Here is a 21,048-nt window from a genome sequence, read left to right on the forward strand (position 1 = left end):
CATTATGATTTCAATGATAATATTCAGGTAAGAATTAGCCTTACAACAGCATCTATAAGTAACTAAGAATATAAATTCTACCGCACTTGCAATCACACAATATCCACTCTTTGTAAAGACACTAATGAAATTAAAGGTAGTCAGCTTAGTGGATATACACAGAGGTTTTTCTTTTTTTTTTTTTTTTTTTAATATAAATTCAGTGTCAAAACCATTACATACTTACTCTGAACTACTGCAATTTCTAAATTTTCCACAAACTGAACCTTGAAATGTTTAGGTGATTTTTTGATAGAAATAAAGCTCAGACACAGCTGAACAAACTTTGTTGTCATTTATAGTATTCAGCAAAAGACAAGACTGACAATATTTCCCAGTTTATTGAGGTTTAGTGAGAAGACTTATCTGGGCAGGGAGGAAAGAGGAATATATGTTTATTATTTTCCTCTAAGCTGAGCAGGTACCGTAATGACACTCCCATCATGACTACTTAGCTAAACTAGTAGCAATTTTGGAACAGGATTTTTTTTTTTCCCAAAAAACCTTTCTATTCTTTGCCACCAGATCTGAAAATCTGACTTGATCTGCTGTTGGATAGGGCATTCTTCAGAAGGACACCTAGAGCTTTTGTCTGGGTACAGTGATGCTAAATATCTTTATAGCAACTGGAACAGCTTACACAGGAAAACAGAAATATCACTCTATAATACTCTATATTCCAGCAGAGYGCACAAAGGTGTGAAATTTCAGTTTGCTGAAAAGTAATAAAGCCAAATTGCAGTGTACATCATCATGTCCATTTGGGCTTCACAGCAACGCAAAGATGGAGTAACAGAGGCCCTAGCAGCTCTGAGGAGAGTTAGGGTTAAGCTTTCACCATGCAAACTACTTTTAATCCAAATGTGATTAATAGAAGAGATTTCAAATGCTCCTTTAAATTCTGTGAAATAAATTTAATTATAGGCATTTTTGTTTTCTTCTTTAAAATATTTTTTATTTCTTATAAATTTATACTGATTATATACTACACTTTTTCATATAAAACAGCACTTCCTATGTCTTGCCCTGTTAGACTTTTTTTGTGATAGAAATTTCAACTGTACATAAGGTTCAGTGAATTTTGTAAACCTATTTCTCTCCTGAGAGAAGATTAAACAGAGACTTTGCTAGGGAACCATCAGAAAATAAGCATGTGGGAAATCAGCATATTTATTTTCAGTATTAACCGCTTGATTAATATTTTTCTTCTCTTTTGACAGCTTTCTCAGTGGAAATGCTTTACTTTGTGAAAGGTATGAAGCTAAACACTTGAGAAAAGGTTCAGACATGACTCCTTGCTGTTGGTTTGGTTTCTGTAAATTGCCATTTCTGTATGTTTTCTTTTTTCTGCTGCAAACACGCTGTGAATTTTTGATACCACTGCCACCGGGCTGAGGGATTGAGTCTGTTCTCCTCTGCTTTGTGACAGAGGATAAAACGTGAGAAGCAAAGGGCACACAGTTTGTACTGGTATTGCATGTTTATTGTTTCATGAGGTCTCAAATGCCCTATTTCTTCTGGAAGCAAAATTGTTACCTTCCCTCAGCTAAGCAGTTACAGTAGTGCTGTGAAAGCCCTTTGTCAGCGGGGAATTCTAAATAGTTGTGCAGTCATTCAAATCTTTAGAGCTAAGCTTTTGTGTCAGCATTTTGAGAGACTAAGCAATAGGATTCTTTTTCCAGTTAAAACACTGTAAAATAGAAAAGGTCTTATTTTTAAACACCTTTTAGACATTTTTTTTTAAATAATAATAATAATAATAATAAAACAAAAACCTTAAACCTTCAGTAGTCAATTTCTAAAAATGCTATCTAAGCAAAAATGTTAATTTTATTCATCTGAAAATATCTTTCATTGGAAGGGAGTTGACTGCAAAGCTACGAGCAGGGCTACTTAACGCTCGCCGGCCTAAGCCCCTGTTTCACAGATGAATTATTTGGTTTTCTGCTTTAGACTGAATCCTACTTTAGCTTATTATTTTTTAATTAAAGTCCTAGCAGTAGTAACTAAAGTTTAGTAACAAACTTTTTAGAATGATGGTAACGGAAAATATGTAATTTTACTGATAGGAAAACTATAAATATTTCCACATATTTTTAAGAAGAGCTATAACTCTTTGATGTTTTGAGCATTATCTTGACATCCAGCAAAGGAGTTGTCCTCTGAGAGCTCCACAGGAGCTATTTATTTTCACCCATGAAACCCAGGAACAGCGTTACCCACAGCTGTATTGCTTGGGAACCTGACAGAACAATGTCAGGTGGCATTCATAAAGCAGCATGAAAACTAGCTGAGACTGTATCAGTTAAAGAGACTTCAGCCAAAGGGAACATGCCAACAGACTGTATTTTACAAATAGGAGAAATACAAATGTTTTATCTGACTGCTGAGSCAGAGCAAGATTATAACTAAATGTTCAAGAAACAGTTTAGTTGCATAATAATGCACTGTTAACCTTAACGAAGCATTCTTTTTGGCTGTACAGGAAGTGTAGGATAGAATAAAAAAGAAATATTAAGTTGAAGCTCTGTTTTCCTCTCAAACACAATCTGTATCGTTAGCTAAGACCAGTAACAGACATGGACAACATAATGCTAACAATGAAAAATTAGTCCTAGGTTTTGAGTTGCCCCCCAAAACTTTATTTTAATGTAATATAAACATAGTTTGGAGAGAAAAAAAGTCAGAAACAGTTTTAACAACATATGACACTAACAATAATAGTAATATATCCCTTAGTGAGATGTCATTCCTACTTTCAGTGAAAGGAAGACACTACGCCTCTCCAATTCACTTATAATTAGATGCTATTTTTATTTTGCATTTAAAATGACTCATGAGAAAAAGAATTAAAGACTTTCCTGTTAAATCAAATTAGACTTTACAGAAACATGTTAATCAATAGGAGTAGGAACAGATCAATCAGACTGGTTCGTTTCTATTTAAAGCATATACCTTTTAACATAGAATGCAAAATAGCTACCGTAACACTGGACAGCTAACTCGACGGGTTTGCTGCTTCTCCACCTTTTGGTCCAGTATTTTTCCTCTGTTTAGCTTTAGCCTGTGTCCTTTTCACAGACACAGGAAGAAAAAGCATTCTTTTTTACAAAACCACTAGAGGACAACTCTCGTACTGGATGTCAAGGTCATGTTCTGGTGAGTAGCAGATGGGCTCTTTTTATTAGATGGTACAGAGCAGCATTTTAAACCCAAACTGTTAATAAGCTAGTTGTTAGAAACAAAACAGTGGCATGTCCTTTAGAATTTTTTTTCCCCTTAACTTTCATCCGAAAATTTTGAAAATCTGCTCTTTTCTATACCCTCTTCCTACACTGTTCTGGAAGCTTGTCAGTAGTTATCCACTATTAAGTCAGCAGGGGGCAGAAAAAACTCTAGGGAGGAAAATTCAACTAGACAACTTGGCCAAACAAACTGGGTAATTGGTCTGCTAAAATGAATAAATGAATGAATGAATGAATGAATGAATGAATAAATAAATAAATAAATAAATAAATAAATAAATGCTTACCAAAGAGTTTGGAATAATGAAGTGAAGCAAAAGGTACAAGCAAAGCAGCACCCAAAACAAAAGTCTGCTGTGCTATCTTAAACTGCCACTCTCACTTAAACTGCCTAAATGGCTCTAGACAAGGGAGAATGGAGAATTTTTATCAGCATATAGAAATGTTTAATGCACAAATATATAAAAGTTATGTATTTACAAAAGCTTATATATCCAATTATATAATGTGGGATATTGATATAGATATTGTTTTCTCTGCTAAAATGTGAAATAATGACAGAGATGACATGTTTTCCTTTTCTCTTTTTTTTTTTGTAATTAAGTTCCCATTATTTGTGGCTGTTCTAGGTGATAAAGTAAACAGCTCAGCAAGAAGGTAGGTAATTCACAGGTCATACATTAATAGACTCATTTAAGCAAGAAGGCATTTAGAGCACTTAAGCGAGTGGCRTAATAGATTTTAAAGTACAAGTGCCCAAACTAAAAATATTTAAATGTTTTTCTATAATACAGTTGCAAAATATTCCTGACCACTCAAGGACAGACCTGCTCAGGTCAGATGTGCTCAAAATTTTTGAATTTTCATGTTAATTCTGTAGTTCTCAGATTGCTTTTTGCTTGGTCTGCAACCAAAGCTCAGATTAAAAACTGAAATGAACTGAATAGACTGAATATCAGCAGGAATCACAGCATCACAGAATGGTTGAGGTTGGAAGGGACCTCTAGAGATCATCTAGTYCAACCCCCTGCTCCAACAGGGATACCTAGAGCATGGAGCCAGGGTGGCATCCAGGAAGGTTTTGAAGACCTCCAGAGAAGGAGACTCCACAACCTCCCKGGGCAGCCTGTTCCAGGGCTCTGKCACCCTCTAGTAAAGAAGGTCTTCCTCATATGAAGATGGAACTTCCTGTGTTTCAATTTATACACATTGCCCCTCGTCCTGTCACTGGAATTCTGTGGCACCCACCACTGAGGAGCTTTGGAAACCCACGGAACTTCCTAGACTGACTGTAGTTAACCATCCTGTGCAGGACTGTTAGTCTAAAGGAAATCACTCCCCCCAAATATATTGTCTCTGTTTTTTCCCTCTGCTGAAGTTCATCACTTTTTCCAGAAAAAATAGATGTCTGAGATTCAGAAATTCTGAGAATTCACACCTTTAGCTGACAAATGTCAATGTCACCCTCTGCATATTTCAGCAGTTAATCAGTGATGTTTTGTGATACTTCTCTAAAGCCTGAAGTAATAATRGCTAATTATATATTTTAGAAAAGAGACTTAGTAGGTGACAAAATAGGATAAAATAAAAGATATTATAAATAGTATCACCTACTTCTAAGTTGCTCAGTACTATCAAATTCTTCCCCTCACAAATACTTTCATGTAAAAGCAGTGTTTGGGGCCTACATTTTCTTTTCCAAGCGTCTGCTTTATTTACTCTTTTCAAAATATTATTACATGGAGATTATTACTGGTTTTTATTTTTTGCATCTCATTCATTTTTGAGAGAGATGGGAGAACCCCGTTTTCCATAGTAAAAAGATGTAGGCGACCTTTTCCATAGGATGCATTAGCCACTCCCCACATCAAAACGGTAAAGTGTAATTTGTTTGCAAGAATGACATTTCTCTCAAGTATGTGCCTTTTGTTCTTCCAAAAATTGGAGCTGAAGGGAGAAATGCAGGAAGAAAACAGTCTAAAAACAGGAGTAATGAATGAAAATGGAGACAGAGGGAGACTGAAGCTTAGCAGGCAAAGAGTCCAGGATGAGTAAAGCCTGCATAAAGAGAAAAAAGTAAAAAGAAAAAAGAAATGAGGCCCATGATGTAGAACAAACTGACTCAGAGACTGTTTATTTTAGCCACGAATTAGACTTTGGCTAGTGAAAGGTTTCTACCTTAAGACAAGGAGAAATGGAAGAATAATCGTTGAAGCAGTGAAAAGCAAGAACCTGACTGTGTAGCAAACCTGACTGAAATTCAGAGCTTATTCTGTCTGTCTTGCAATGTTGGTGTGGGTTAAAAGCTCTGCTTAAGCACTCCCTGCATACCTAGTAAAACGTGTTGTTCTGTGCCATGAAAAAGCCCCCTTCCACTCTACTCCTTCTGCTTCAGTGTGAGACCAGAAATGACTGTTACTGATTAAACTGAAAAAYGATGGAGAAAAGAACACAAAAATTATATTGTAATGCTTAGTAGTTCTGAACTTTTCTACACTAAAATGTGGATTAGATTTCCAATCTGCTCCATAGATACAGTGGAGTAATATCTCAATAAGTGTTGCACTGCGTTATCTTTTAGCCTTAATATAAGTATTTTGTAGTTTATGAAAGAGTTTATTTTAATCTTTGCTATTCTGTAGTGCAGATGCATTTTCAGACTTTTGAGAACAAAGACTGGCAGAATTAAAAAGAAAATATGACTCCTCAAGATGAAACRGGTTTCCCATTTGACTTAAAAATGTAAGGAAAAGCTGATATAGCAATAAAAGTAGCATTTGGAATATATATGCTAGGTAAAGTATCAGTTTTGAGGCACCACACCGTTTTGTTCATGTTCATTTGATAATTCATTGACTTCACCTCCTCTAGCAGAGATAGTGAGTATGGGAGTTCAGTTCAAAAGCAAGGAAGTAGGGAAGATATGCATACATTTTTCACACATCTCTTTCGCTTATGCAAAGAATTTATTTCATGTTAAGAGCTTGAAGCAATGAATATTGTAATGACAGAGTGACAGCASTCAAATGCATATTTGCATTAGCAGAAGAATATAGACTTTGAGATCTACTTATTTTCTGCTTTTTAAGTTATGCAATTTGATAGTCATCATATGTATTAAAACTGATATTACTTTAAATGTCAAAAATTCTTAACTTGATTTCAGACTGTTTATATGACATGGGAGTATAAATAAACYAGAATATCACATTTATATATTTTTATTCAACCTTGCTAAAATATAACAGAAAATTTAGGGTTTTTTTTTGTTGTTGTTTGTTTTGTTTTGATTTTGGTTTTGTTTTTTTTCCGYGGTTGCTTTTTCTGTGTACACTTGAAAATCAATAGATCTGAGGGTTTGGTTGGTTGGTTGGTTGTTTTTTAAAGGGGGTAGGATTTTTAAGGAATAGGTGTTCCATCTGGAACAGTACAGTATCAGTTTGAAAAGACACATCATGTTGAGTTATTCCTTCCTCCTTATATAAAATGAAGAGTCTTCCATTACAATTCTTAGGATTTGAGAGATAGAAGCAGAGATCATAACTGAAAAATTTTTGTGTCAAATGCTAATATCATAGTAGTCACAGACTAGAGGAATGATAGAGGAAGGATAACATGCAATAGGCAAATTATGCTATAATAATGAAATGTAATAAAAATGAACTTAAATTCAGGTTTTGCTGTAACAATGAAATATTAAATAAGATTTATCAATCTTTAAACATCTATCAGTCTTTTAAGATCTTCACACTTCTCATTTCTTTGTTCTCATCCTACTTATGTCCTATTTTTATTTCCATTTTCCAACCTGTGTGCAGCATTCTCCATTTCATTTTTTTTCATATGTCCATTCTGCACTTGCTAATTCCTTTATTTGCTTTTCCTTTCTCCTCCTTATAGCTCAGAAGATCTTTTTAATAGGTCTTTCTCCCCTTTCACCTGAACTCATCACTTCTCCCTTTATTTCRAAGGCATACTTAATTTTGTCCCTTTTCTACTCATTTAAATCTTTCTCATTTAAATCTTCCCATTCTACTTCTTCTGTGTGAGTATATTCCAGTCGTATCTGCAGTGACACATAATCTGCACTGAAATAAACAATAGAGACAATTTCCATTTCTATCATGATCCTTGYAAATTCCTTTTGACCCATTCAAAAAATAGTTCAAGTTCTTCAGGGCACATTATTGAGAAAATGGCTACTGTCTCATCTCTGCTGGGTGAATCCACGACTTCCTCCTTCCAAATTAGAAAGGAATAGCGGCTTCAAACTGATCTGCAGCTGCGGAATTAGCTGTCACCCGACAAGGCTCCCCAGTGCCGAGCACATGTGACACTGGCACGATGCAGTGTTGCTCAGAGGGTCTCTGGGAACAGGTATGTGCCCATGGGAGAGGAGATCTGTTCAATATGAATAAGTACTTGAGAAGAGAATGTAGGGAGGAGGGGACSAAGGTCTTCTCCGTGCTGGCCAGTGATAGGACAAGGGGTAATGGGGAAAAGTTGCAACACAGGCAGTTCCATCTCGCTATGAGGAGGAACTTCTTGACTGTGAGGGTCACAGGGCCCTGGACGAGGCTGCCCTGTTCCAGGRCAGGGTGAAGGTTGGAGTCTCCTTCTCTGGAGGTCTTCAAAACCCGCCTGGATGTCACCCTGTGCCACATGCTCTTGGTGTCCCTGCTTGAGCAGGAAGGTTGGACTAGATGATCTCTAGAGCTCCCTTCCAACCTTAACCATTCTGTGATTCTGTGTTTCTGTGATGGGCTAACAACTGACAGTGAAATACTATGCCAACACTGTTGAAATTATCTTCTAAACTGTTTCACCCTTTAGAGACTAAATTCAGAAGAAATGCAATATTGCAAGATCACCTATGAAGCCTGAACATGTTCTCCTGCTAACCTGGGTTTGGATGGATCGGTGTATGAATTTAACATGCATGAACTGTGCAGCTAGTGTCAAGCTTTACTATAAAAACTGCAAGTGTGATCCCTCCATGGTAAATGTAGATCTCCTTGTGGGTGGTGGGAATTCTCCGACTTTCCAAGAGATTTGGCAGTGAGGTTATTTATATCCTGCTGCACACCTTCTCTGTATAGTCCAATGTCATGGTTATTCCTTTAATTAAAATTGTTCTAATGTTTTTTTTTTTTTTTTTTTTTATGTTCCAGAAGACTGAATTCACCCACCCACAAGTTCTGAATACCTTCGTAATCTACATATATTATTGTACATCTCCAGAGACTTCATTTTGCCAACCTATTTACGTCTATATTTTTAACAGGGCTATGCAGGGGAGTTAAGCCAATGAGGCTATATAAAAGTATTAAGGTTTATATTTAAATTCAATGTGAATAGGCAATTTATGTAGAACTGCACTTTGCTAAAAGCAGGTTGCTGATTCTTATGTCTTTGACTTTGAAAATAACAGAATTCAATGTCAATTTAGCCTACGGTATGAACACTCACTTTGGATAATCAGTAATGCTCCATAATTGTATATGAAAATTATTTAACGGCAGTTTCAGCTTCCTAGCTGGTAACAATTCATTCCAACCATCCATAATTCAATCAGATTATATCTTGTGTTACATATTTTAATAGATGCTTTATTCTGGTTATTTTACAAATTATATATGCAAATGATGTATTAAATAAATGATGAGGCACCTTGTTTTGCTTGTAGCTACAAGTGATGCTTTTCTTCACAAATATATTTAGGCAGGAGTTCTCTGCACAGCAAGATTTCTGCATAATATTTTAAAAGATATTTAAGCTCCTGCCATGATCAAGGCTTACTTAGAAACACCAAGTATAATTTACTAACCTGATTTAGAAAGCAATTTATACAATCTTACTAACTTGATTTACAAAGCAATTTATACAATGTATTAAAACAGTATTGTAGAATTTTATTATATAGTTGTACTCATCTTTTTAGAAGAGCCTAAATTCTTTAACAGTTGGGCAGCTCAGTTTTATTACATTCCATATTAGAACAAAGTATATCAGGGTAATTATCCCTCCTGTTTTATTAAAGCTTTATAAAACTGCTAAAGGTTAATGCTGYAGTCATTTTTTCCTGCTGCCAAGTTTACACTATAATATTCAGTAAAAGGGAAATAGCATTTATCTCTTACTAGACATACAGTAAATATACAGTAAATAATATAATGGAATATTGTTACGTATTTATCTAAAATTATGTGTGTGTCTGTGTGTGTGTGTGTGTGTGCGCACGTGTGTGTTTGTGTATTGCAAGGATGCTTTTAATAATAAAGATTTCATGATCTGTCCCTTAACTTGTTGCATGAAAATATCAATGTTTAGGTTTCATCTTTATTCTTTTTTTTTTTTAACTGAATACTTATCTTTTTTTTTTTTTTTCTTTAGGTAGCAATAGCAAACTGATCGTCAATGTGTCAGTGCTGAGCAAACAAACCTTTCGAAGCTTGTTTAGAAAACTTATAAATACTACTCTTTGCTTCAGGATGAAAAGCAAGCCTGAAAGCTGCCAGCATTTTGATATTTGCTTTATTCCTTCCAGTTGAAAGTGAAACCAATCAAGCAGATGCGGAGATTTATGTTTTGTTTATTTCTCCAGACTGCTTTTAACTTAGCTCTTGCTTGAGGCTGTACATACCTCAGAAATTTTATCAAATAAAACATACTACTTGATAAGCACTGTTTTAAAAAATTGTCGATAGCACTTTTTTAAAAAATGGTTGTTTATCACCTGTCTTACTGGTTTTATGTCTTTTTTATTATAATTTCATTTACTACTTTTTAAAATATTGAGAGTGAAAAACAGCCACATARAGAGGTCAACATACATAAGATCCAAAGCATGAGATATTTTGATACAGAATTATCTACAGCTATTTAGGAAGTTTATTTCACTGCTTATCAGGTGGGATCAATCCCACCACCATGAGGGTGAGTCACATTAAAGTCACATGAAATGTGACTTTCATTAACTAAGGATATAGCATTAGATGTTTGAAAACATCTAATACCATATATTTTCCCTGCCATTTTACCTGATCAGGTGTTTGTCCTAAACAGAAAAGCCTACAGGACAATGCATTTAACCATAGTACATCTTGAATATGGGGAATTATATTAGGTTTAAAGTTTTATAAGGGTAGCATATATAACTTTGAGATAGATTTGTTATATTTTAACTAAAAGGCTTAAAATGAAGTAAAAAACGAAAAGCTTAAAAAAACCCCAACTTATTTATATATTAAATCAAAAAAAGAAATCAGTAGTTATATCATGATAGTCACTAAATTTCTTTACATGATAATAGTCATGAGCTATTGCTTTATGTTTTGTAACTGTAAGTTGAGAAGATGACCTTGAGCTGTTCTCATCAACTGGCATATCAGCAAGCTTGCAATACATTGCTAAATATTGATCTTTTTAATATCTAAAAGGTCTTAAATAAATTGTTATTTTCTAGGAATAAGAATAAAYAAGATAAAAAGCTGTGCTATTAAGTGCAATTATTTACTCCAATATTATCCTAGAGAAATGTTTTTTCATTATTAGAAAAGCAAGTCTTGTACTAGTCATCATCTTGCTTCTATCGAAGTACATTTATCAGTGGCAAAATATAATGAAGAAGAAATTGCCAGTATATTTAAAATGCAGATTAAAATGCAGATTGATAAGAAACAAAACTCCATCCTAAAAACTTGCTGTGAACATCTTTTTAACTTTATGTTGTGATATACTAAGCTATTTTTCAAAGTTATCCGGCACCAAAATAAATGGCTGCTGTCATTCTTCCTTTCTTGCACAGAATTAGCAATGTAATCCTGTTTTGGAACTAGTCACTGGAGTTTCAACAGCGTGTGCCATTAATTCACCTTAATGTGCTGTGACCAATCGATACTGAGTCTGTAAACTCATTTGTTCTCTGGCTCTACATGGTAAAAATCATTGTCTTAAAATAACTTGTTTGTTTGTTTGCTTTTCATCTGCAGGGTAGGCAACTGTTCAGATAAATTCTGTAGCCAAACCAAACTCTGTAGTGAAAGCACTTACTACTATATCCAAAATCACATTCCAAAACTATTTTTTTTAAATATCTCCAATGACTTTTTTTTCTGATAATTTGAAATATATTTTCAAATCATACTACAAGAGTGTGAAATTGCTTCAGTGAAGTTTAAGAGGTTTTTATTCAGTGACTATTTATAGAGAGCTTGCCTTGCAAAAATCACATTAATTCACAAACTATACATTTAGCACAGATAGGGCTAAGTTACTTGGTTGCTATGAACTTTTAACATCACCTAATACAAGGAATGTTTTTAAAGATTCACTTAGGCTTCACCTGTTAATACCTGTTGCTCTTCCAGAACGTGGAAGTTCCCTGCAGTTTGCTGTGCCACACAGCTCATATCTTGCATTTTGGCAAGAAGAAACTTGGTAAATCAGCTGTTCCTCACACTCTGTGCTCACTACTGCTTAGCATTTTTAACATGACTGCACTGGCAGCTCTGCATGCACCACATAAACCCTACAAGCATTTCCCCTTTCCACATAATATAATGGGTGTCACCTCACTGAACATCCCTAGCATTGCAGGGAGCTGTACCCTACCAGCAAGGAGGCACAGCAAGGCCTGCCCTCCTCAGCCTGGTCAGCACCTTCAGCCAAACCTTCACAGAGGCACTGGGTGCAAGGTGGCAGGTACAGCACTGCCTTCTCCAGGCTCCATAGTTCCGTGTCCAAAAGAGAGACCTACACTCACTCATTATGTGCCACGTGCTCCACATGTCCCTGCTTGAGCACGGGCGTTGGACTAGATGATCTCCAGAGGTCCCTTCCAACCTCAGCCATTCTGGGATTCTGGGATTGTCCTATGCACTTGAAATGACCAAGAGTGATTGCCTGTAATGTATCAGAGGCTCAACTTGAAACAACTCACCAGTGGGGTCTCATTCTTGCTTAATCTGTAAGTCTTCTTTTATAAAGTCTAGAGTCACCTAGTGATRGTCTGTCTTCATGGTCAATATCATTAGGAAGCCCTTCTCCTCCTTGCTTCTGTACATATCCTCCTCTTGGATTACAAGATGCTCTKTGTAAAACCTCTCTACAGTAGATCTCTTGCCTATATATTTAGAAGGGTTAACTACCATATGACAAATTTGTTGGCCAGGAATATTGCTAGTAAACCATATTAATACACGAGCTAATGATGCTATAAAAGTTGGATGTGCCCAGTCACAATGCAAACTGTTGTCATAGTAATTTAGGAAAAAAGACAGCCATTAAGGACACAGAGTTTCAGTCTCACTCTATGCCTGAATAAGAAAGAATGACAAAAGAAAGATAGATCTAACAGCTCCCTTCTRTCTTCTAGAAGCATGGACCCATTTATGTAAAAAAAAAACTAAACCAAACCAAAATGAAATAAAACAAAAAGGCACAAAAATAAGTATATTTTCTTGTAACTAAATGCATGGACCCCTATCCTCATCATCAAACATATTATAATTCATTTTCCTTATGCAGATCCATAAATTACAACTCTCTTCTTGCTTCTCTGAGAGAACAGCTTAAGATGATCAAGACAAAATCCACCTGACATTGCATTTGGTCACTGTTTGTGACAGTTCCAGCAYTGATAGAGCACTAACAGAGAACTAGCTATCAGAAAGGATCTCCTGGATCTCACTGTTTATTTTTCCAAAGGTAGCCAAGCCTAGTACGAAAGCCCCCAGTAGGCAAGTTTAAATATTGGGTAAACCATACCCTCATTTTCATTCAAGTATCTTTTTCATCCTTTTGCTCTTTCTTTGCATAGATTAATCACGGCCCAGCTGCATCTGGCTCCCTGCTGAAGGATACAGGCTGGCAGGAGCCTCCCGACAACAGACKAACTTGAGTTTCCTTCAGATGTGCTCAGGAAAAACAAAAACAAAGCAAAATCTTGCTGTTCATTCCCTGGGGAGGGGCACATGCTATAATGGCTTTTTCCCACAGTAAATCTACTGAGGCTCCTGTGTCCCAAAGCCATACTTCATTACCTGTCTGTTTCTAGAGGATGGCAGAGAGGCTGAAAGCACCTGGGAATGCAAGCAAGTCCAGGAGGAAAGCAACGAGATATGATTGTAGGTGACTGAAACAACACTCTGTATCCCACAAGGAATAATCAGTGTGCGGCGACGTTCTGTGCCCAAATCCTAACTGAGTTTTGCCACTGTGAAATAGTTACAGCATCTGATCTCAGACTGTGCTCAGGAGGAAGGGCTATGGGAAACACACAGGTCTTAGTGCTTGCAGGACACATAGACATCCCATGTCTGCTTTCCTGGGGCCACACTATGCTCAGTCTCGCCTCATCTCTCTCAAGATCAACAAATCATCATCACAAATTTGCTTCTATGCAATGGAGCTAGGATGAAGAGTTCAGGCATTCCGTGCTTTCAAGAACTGTACCCTGTCAAGTATCAAAGGCTAAACATCAGGCATAAGGAGGTCAACCCTGCCTATTTATTTACTTTCATGGCATCAATCAAATTTCATTATTGATTTAATCATAACAGTCCAGTAACAGTACTTTTTTAAAGTCTCACACATCTTTCTAGTATAGCTGTTATATCAATTCTACAGTATATTACTTTTTACTGCTTCTCTGTTCAGCAAAGCGGTGAGCTGGTCACAGAAATTGCCAGGAATTAAATTACATTATATTCTGCAGCTCAGAGAAGGACGGCAAGAAACCATCAGCTTCTGCTCTTATTTGTCCAGCTTACTATAGCGAATTATGACTCCTAGCATCAGCACTGGATGGGGAGCAAAGCAAAGCAAACATCTGTGTTTGCAGAGGCACTCACCTGTGGAGCAATCGTCTGTGGGTATGATTACAGCACAACACTGTCACCTAGTCCCTCTTCCAAGCCTGCCTCAGAAAAAGGCTTCCAGAATTCCCACACATGTCAACAGTATCTCTTTGAGGGTGCCTCAAGCCACTAGGTGTGTTAGGAAAAATAAAAGGGGGGCCCAACAGCACTGGAAACTGGAAAGGGAGTATTTGCAGCTTCACTTGCTGCAAAACAGAAAGCCTGATCCCTATGGAGCCAGCAATGTCACTGGATGTAGTTTGAGGAGTTACAGCTCAATGGTTGTCTAAGACAAGCTTGCGTGGGAAGTATTTTTTATTAAACTACTTACAGAATTAAAAAAAAAAGGCAAGACAAGCCTTCAAAAACACAAACATTTCTTCATACTCATGAGGAAAAAYGTTGTCTGATCTCCTCGCCTCAAAAAGATAAAGGACTTCAGCCAGGTATTTCCTTTCACTGCCAGTATGTCAGTATGCAGAACATATTCAAAAGAGGGAAAGAAAATATTTTCCCAAGACAATCTATGTTAACACAGTAAAATAGAGACTTTTAAAGTGTCAGTTTCAGTAAGCAAATAAAAATAATGTGCTATGAAGTGTTCCAACACTTTCACACCAACTAATATATAGAACTCCAACTGAAACTCTTTACTGACCACTACAGAATTTCAATAAATCTGTTAGATTCTATAATGTTTTATTTCAGTCAAGTTCAAGTGTCAATAAGATAATACTGCTCTTACRGTATTTACCTTGCCTGTATTTGCATTTCTTCTGCCACTCAAAATGGAGAAGTGTGCAACTTCCTAGTTTTGTATGCAGACAATATTGAAAATGTCTAGCACGCAAGAAACATAAACAGTCATTTGTGTTTAATTTACTTGCTTAGATATTTGATAATTAAAATGAGTTGGTAATATCCATTCTTATCAATCCTCTTATGTTGAATTCATAATTACTTTTTCATCTATTCTATTACTGGTAAGAAAAATGTTTAAATGCATGAGTTTGGATCATAAAGAGTAGCAAAATATATATTCTAAATATTTAAAAAAATATAAATGTAAGTTCCTCATAGATAAAACTAATGGTAATAATGCACATTTTAGTTTTATGTTGAAAAAGAAGACATGAGATATAGCTTCACAAGTATAAACACACAAGAAAAAATACCAAAGATGTATTTGAAGTCAACAGCAGACTGCCTGATAACAATTTTTCCATAGCCTGTCTTACTTCCCCTTTCTGTAATTAAATGTGGTGTCTGACAGCATGTGCTCTGCAACTGTAAACAAAGATCACAGAGCTCCCAGAAGTAACTTATAAATAATGAAATAGCCACCCATTCAGATACCAGCACCAAAGAGACAGATCAACCTTTTCTGCTATATCTTGCACAAGAAGTTCCTTTTGAGTGCCATACCAGCAAGGAACAATATTTAAAGCAGACAATTATCATGCCAGAGAGAATATCCAAACCCCTCACTTTGCATAAAACTATGCGCTGTAGCAAGGCAGAGAACAAATCATATCCCCTAGACATTAGCCTTCAAGACACTCATTCTCCCCGTAATTGTGTTGTGGTACACAGAGAGGCTGCAGCACACAGGGCTGCAGCACACACTGAGGCAAACATAACCTGAGTTTCACTTCACTGAGTCCACTGCTATTACACAAAGAATTAATTTATTCAAGATATGTCTTAGTAGTTACACAAGCACTTTTAATGAGTTGAGGGTGGACACTGGCTTACCCCCTGGGGGCTTTTGGTAAGCAAAAAGCCTCTCTGTTATCCACAATAAAAATGTTTCTTATTTTTCATAGAACTGGCCTGATTGAAGGAGAAAGGGCTTCTAGACTGCCAGTTATTCAGGTAAAAGCATCATGATTTTGTTTTAAAAAATAACAGTGTGTGAGTGTCATAGATAGCATCCTGATGACTACACTAGCAATTGAAACCATAATGATCATTTAATGACCGTGTCTTCCTAGTATTTCAAGTTTTTCTTTCCCTCTGATCTGTATGCATATGAAGACTCGAGAAGAAATATACAGTCACTCTAAAGATAATGGTATAAACTTACAGACAGAATTCTTGTGGTTACTGTCTTTGTTGGGCAACATCTTGACTCCTCTTGATTTCAGTTCAATTGCTTTTTTCACTGAGAAAACAAACAAAAATAGAATGATTTATTATTAAACATTGTGGAAAAGAAAATGTAACAGCCAAGTCACATGCATTACAATACAAAACAACATAGGACTCCTACAAACACACTGAAATAATTACAATCTCTGTGAGAATTGATTTTTTTTTTTTGGAAAAGCATAATGATTTACTACATATGAGAAGAAGATGTGCTCTTTAACTGAGATTATACACCTTCATAATTTTTTTCAATTAAACATTCCTTAGAGTCAAACAAAATAAAAATCTGTCCTAATTACTTGTATTGATTTTCTATATTTACCACTGTATAAGCCAAAATTTTAAACATACTTGCAACCTGTTTCCTATTTGAAATTTACAATACATTATCTATGTGTTTCTGAGGATCACAGATTTAAATGTGATATTCACAAAATGTTTTTATTTGATCCATTTTTTTCAGTAGTAGAAATGTTTTTACCTCAATTTCCTAGAGATTAATGCCACATGATCACATGGGGTCACACTGTTTCATTTACTTAAGCCTTTCTGAATCTACAAGGCAATTTTCAATGGAATTTGGAAAGGAAATAAGAGCTCTTAAAGATACCAAGCTTTTTTGAGAGAGCAGATCCATTAGAAATTTAATAACTTTTTTWTTTTTTTCCTAAAAACAAAGTGGTTTCAGAAACAAAACAGACAGGGGAACAAACTAATAGAGCTGTGTGCTAAAGAACATATGACGCAGAATTAGAATTAAATTGCTAGGAGAAAAGCCCAAAATATAAGAAGAGTTAATCAGAAATTCATTAGTTAGGCAGCTTGGGAACAATATGATCAATTAAAAATAAGATATATGCAAAAGAACACACAAAGAAATGAGGCAACTGTGCAAAAACAACAGCAGTAGCAAAATAGCTTAATAACTAACTCTATATATCAGAATATAAAGGAAGCATCATGTATGTAAATAATGAAAAAAATATAAAAAGTAAGTCCTTAATTCATAGCTTTTTTTTTTTTTTTTTTTTTTTTTTAAATTCTGGAGCTTATAGCATTTCATAATCTTAAAATGCAAACACTCAACCAAGATACAAACAAAAACAAAAATCAACTCCACACTTTTAAAACAGCAGTACTTTCTATAAGATACTGCAGAATATGCAAATTAAGACAAYCAATCATCAGTTATATTTGTGGGAAATGTATGGCATGTATTTTATGTTTGCTATAGCATATACTTATCTGTCTGCTAACACTTGTTAGCAGTAAAGCGGTAGGAAGAACAAGTTATCATTTCTTTAATATTTAAATAATATATTACAATTTTAAATATTGTGATTTTTTTTTAAAAAATGCTGCTTTTGCAAACTTGAAGTGAAGCAGACTTTTCTTAAGTGTTGATACTGGGCAAGCACTATTTTTTTTGTTCCATCTAAATTGTGGACTGTTAGCGCATTTATGCCTAAATATGGAAAGAAGATGTTCAGATTTTGGAAGATTTTGAAACACTGCTGTAGCCACATGAGATGAAACAGATTTGATACTTGTGTGCTATTTTCTTTTCCTTTAAGTAAAGTGTGTATTACGTGGAAATAATCAATGCCTACAGACAATAATGTTAATCTCAAAAATAAATAACAAACAACAAAACATAGGTATCTGTAGCTTCAGCAAGGGTAAGGCTTTTGCGTATGGTTTTCTTACAATTGCTTTCTAGGACTTAAGCACTTAAACTACCCTCAAGTCTTCCATTTTCTTTTCTTAGGCTGCATTACCAGCCTGTTCCAATGATACGGAGACATAAGTCACACACCTGAATAGCTGTAGTCCCTCCTTAGGTTGTAGTCCCTCCTTCTGCATAAGTTCCACATTTTATCAATAGCCATCTCATGTAGAATATTTGAGCAGTTATTGAAGTATTGATCCTATACAATCCCTGCACTGCTTCCATTATAGTAGTATAGAGCAACGTAACCCTTGAGTCCCTCATTATACAAAAAAGAAATAACATCTCTTCTTTGTCCTGTGACCATATTTTGGAAGGAAAGAAAGGAAGTATAATACTAGAAATTCTTTGGAGAGGAATAAAACACAAAAATCAAGTATGAATATACTTGAAATCAAGTATGAATATACTTGATTTTTTATTCCTCTTGGGAGAGGAATAAAACATCGAGTATGAATGTGTAGTTCAGCATATGCCCTGACAATTGTGCGTGTTTCTCATTCCCGCTTGTACCAGAAAAGGTCAAGGCGGCTCTAACAGAAGACCCAAAACGATACAGGAAACTTGATGGGAGTAATGGGGTTCTCGAGATACTGAATGCTGAGGGATGATTCAGTTGTACACAGGGACTCTTCAGCCTTGGAAATCGATGGATTGCAGGGAAGGAAGGAGTTATTAAGAGGATCAGGAGTGTCATCAAGAGGCTGCACAGGGCCTGAGTGTTCCCTTTCGTGTTCACTCTAAGAACTCCAGGTCAATGAGTGAAGCTAACAAGAGCAAGGCGTTCAASTAGTAAAGGAAGTTGTTCTTTACACAACAAGTAAAAGACGTGTGAAGCTCTTTGCCTGCAGACACAGACAAATGTGGTTTGTAACCAAGTGCTTGGCAGAGGAAGGCTCTTGGAGAGCCTATTAAATTGACAGACTGCATTAGGTTAAGCAGATCCCTGCAGTTAAAAATATCTGGTGACAGGCAACGCATTATCAGGCAAATGATATCATTTTTTTCCTTGTTCTTATTATTCTACAGACAACTACTTTATTCCACTTTTAGACACAGACAGAGGCCTATACAAATCCTTTTTCTGAATCTGAATGTTTGTGGTTATTCTTATTTTGTCTTTGTAGACAAAATGATTACTTTACTTCACATTACTTCAGCAGACTTTCCTTTAGACATAGCTATATTCCTTATATATAAATATATATATATATATTCCTGTGTTATAAATGGAAGATGAACCTCTTTGAAAAACTTTTGAAATTTTTATTAAAGTGAAAATGTTTTCTCTTTATTCCTACTTCTCTGTCATTAAAATGGAAGATGTTCTACATTTCTGCTTAATTTGTAAGAGTGAATAACTCAAAAGAAATTGTTCTATTGATGTTACTACTAACAGTTTTGTTTCCAAGGGCTGTTCTTGGAAAACTGCCCTTCCAATTTCAGGTAGGGCAAACTGAAACCCTTTACCAATTACTCTATTGCTGAAGAGAGTCAAATTTGAAGCTTTGATTTTTTATATTAGCTTTAAGCTATATTTGTTGTACCTTTCTAAAAGTAATGTCAATATTTAAATATTAATAACGGAGAGTTCTTTTTAATTCTTCCAAAGCCTGTTCAGTTAATAAGTTGAAGTATCAAACTACATTCTGGAGCCAAGATGTTTCATCTGCATTTGATGTCTAATCTTTGATGCTTTCTTACTGTGGGTTATTGTGTTCTTGCATTCTATGGTACGATTAATTCTTATCTAAATTTATATTTCAAAATGCACTGGATCCTACAGAGTGTGACCGAAGTGTGCCCTCTCAAATTTAGAAAAGAGTATGTTGTCTGCTGGGGCCATAATGAAAAGCTTTCCATGTCTGCCTTTTACTTCCATGATGGTAAAAATGTGTGCTAACTCAAATAGAAAGCTCAATCAAGATTAAAAAAAAAAATCTTTAAACTAGAGATAAAATAATCACTATAAAACCTTTTTTAAAGACAATTATAATACACAGTTACATATGCATTCTACACATACRGAAATCTACATTCAAATGTGAAAATAACTGGAAAGGAAACTGAACTCAAATTATGCAGAGAAATGTCTATCTTTTAATAAAGACTATCCCCTGGATAAACTATGCTATGTCCTCAAAGCAAATAAACTCAGAAGTGCTCTCAATATGAATGACATTTGAAAACAAAAATTTATGCAGAATATTGTAATTTTCAGTGAGTTCCTCAGGGAAATTACAATGGCTTCCCACTGACTCCTGCCCCTTTTATATGTCTACATGTAAAAGCAGTTTCTAAAGTTTGATGCTCTTTGCTGCTGACTTGATGAGCTTAGATACAACTTTAGCTAATTCCATAGAACAGCTAAACCATAGACATAAATAGAAATACCCTAGGAGGAAAAAAAAAAAAAAAAAAAAAAAAAACACTGAATAAGAGATTAATATTACTTTTTTTTAAGTTAGTAAGGTTTGATAGAATACCACTAATAGCATCTACTTGGTGTATGTTTAAGCATCCAAGCATGGTACTGAAGCTTTAACCGCAGAAGCTTTTCACGGGGGCAGTAGGAAATGAAGAACAGATTTTGGCTAATACTTTTGATTATAATTTATTTCTAGGAATCCCTCATCTGTGTTTTCACTACTTCCCCCCCTTCAAATCAACAAGCTAAAGCTCAAACACAAATGAAGCATCAAAATTGAAAGGAAGAATATGCTGCTCTTGCAAAAACGCTCTCCTGTACTGAAAGCAGAGGGCTTATTCATAATAGCATTCAGAAATGACAGAATCAAATCTAAAGCTAGTTGATATTAAATTGAAATTTTGTATCTGCAGAGATAAGTGAACATAATTTATATATGATACAAAAAGGATACAGTGAGATTTCAAGGATATAAGGCTCTTGTTAAGTCTGAACATGTCATGCAACTTTAGGGAAAATCAGATTAAAATAGGATTTTGTCACAGATAGAGAGCTAATAACAAAAACTAGACACTTTAATCTGATAATATTGAGGAT

At 35.3% G+C, this 21,048-nt stretch overlaps 1 protein-coding gene across 1 annotated transcript in view; it reads right to left on the reverse strand.

Annotated features, from left to right (window-relative positions):
• The window catches only part of CSMD1 (CUB and Sushi multiple domains 1), a 471,181-nt gene that overhangs the window by 299,558 nt on the left and 150,575 nt on the right, over positions 1 to 21,048 (reverse strand). The window contains exon 5 of the mRNA XM_026033888.1: positions 16,230 to 16,307. Coding sequence (XP_025889673.1) covers positions 16,230 to 16,307 — 78 coding nt within the window. The remainder of the gene's footprint in view (positions 1 to 16,229; positions 16,308 to 21,048) is intronic.

Source organism: Nothoprocta perdicaria, unplaced genomic scaffold (genome assembly GCF_003342845.1).
Source record: "Nothoprocta perdicaria isolate Ctin4 unplaced genomic scaffold, notPer1 scaffold_136, whole genome shotgun sequence".
Classification (NCBI taxonomy): Eukaryota; Metazoa; Chordata; class Aves; order Tinamiformes; family Tinamidae; genus Nothoprocta; species Nothoprocta perdicaria.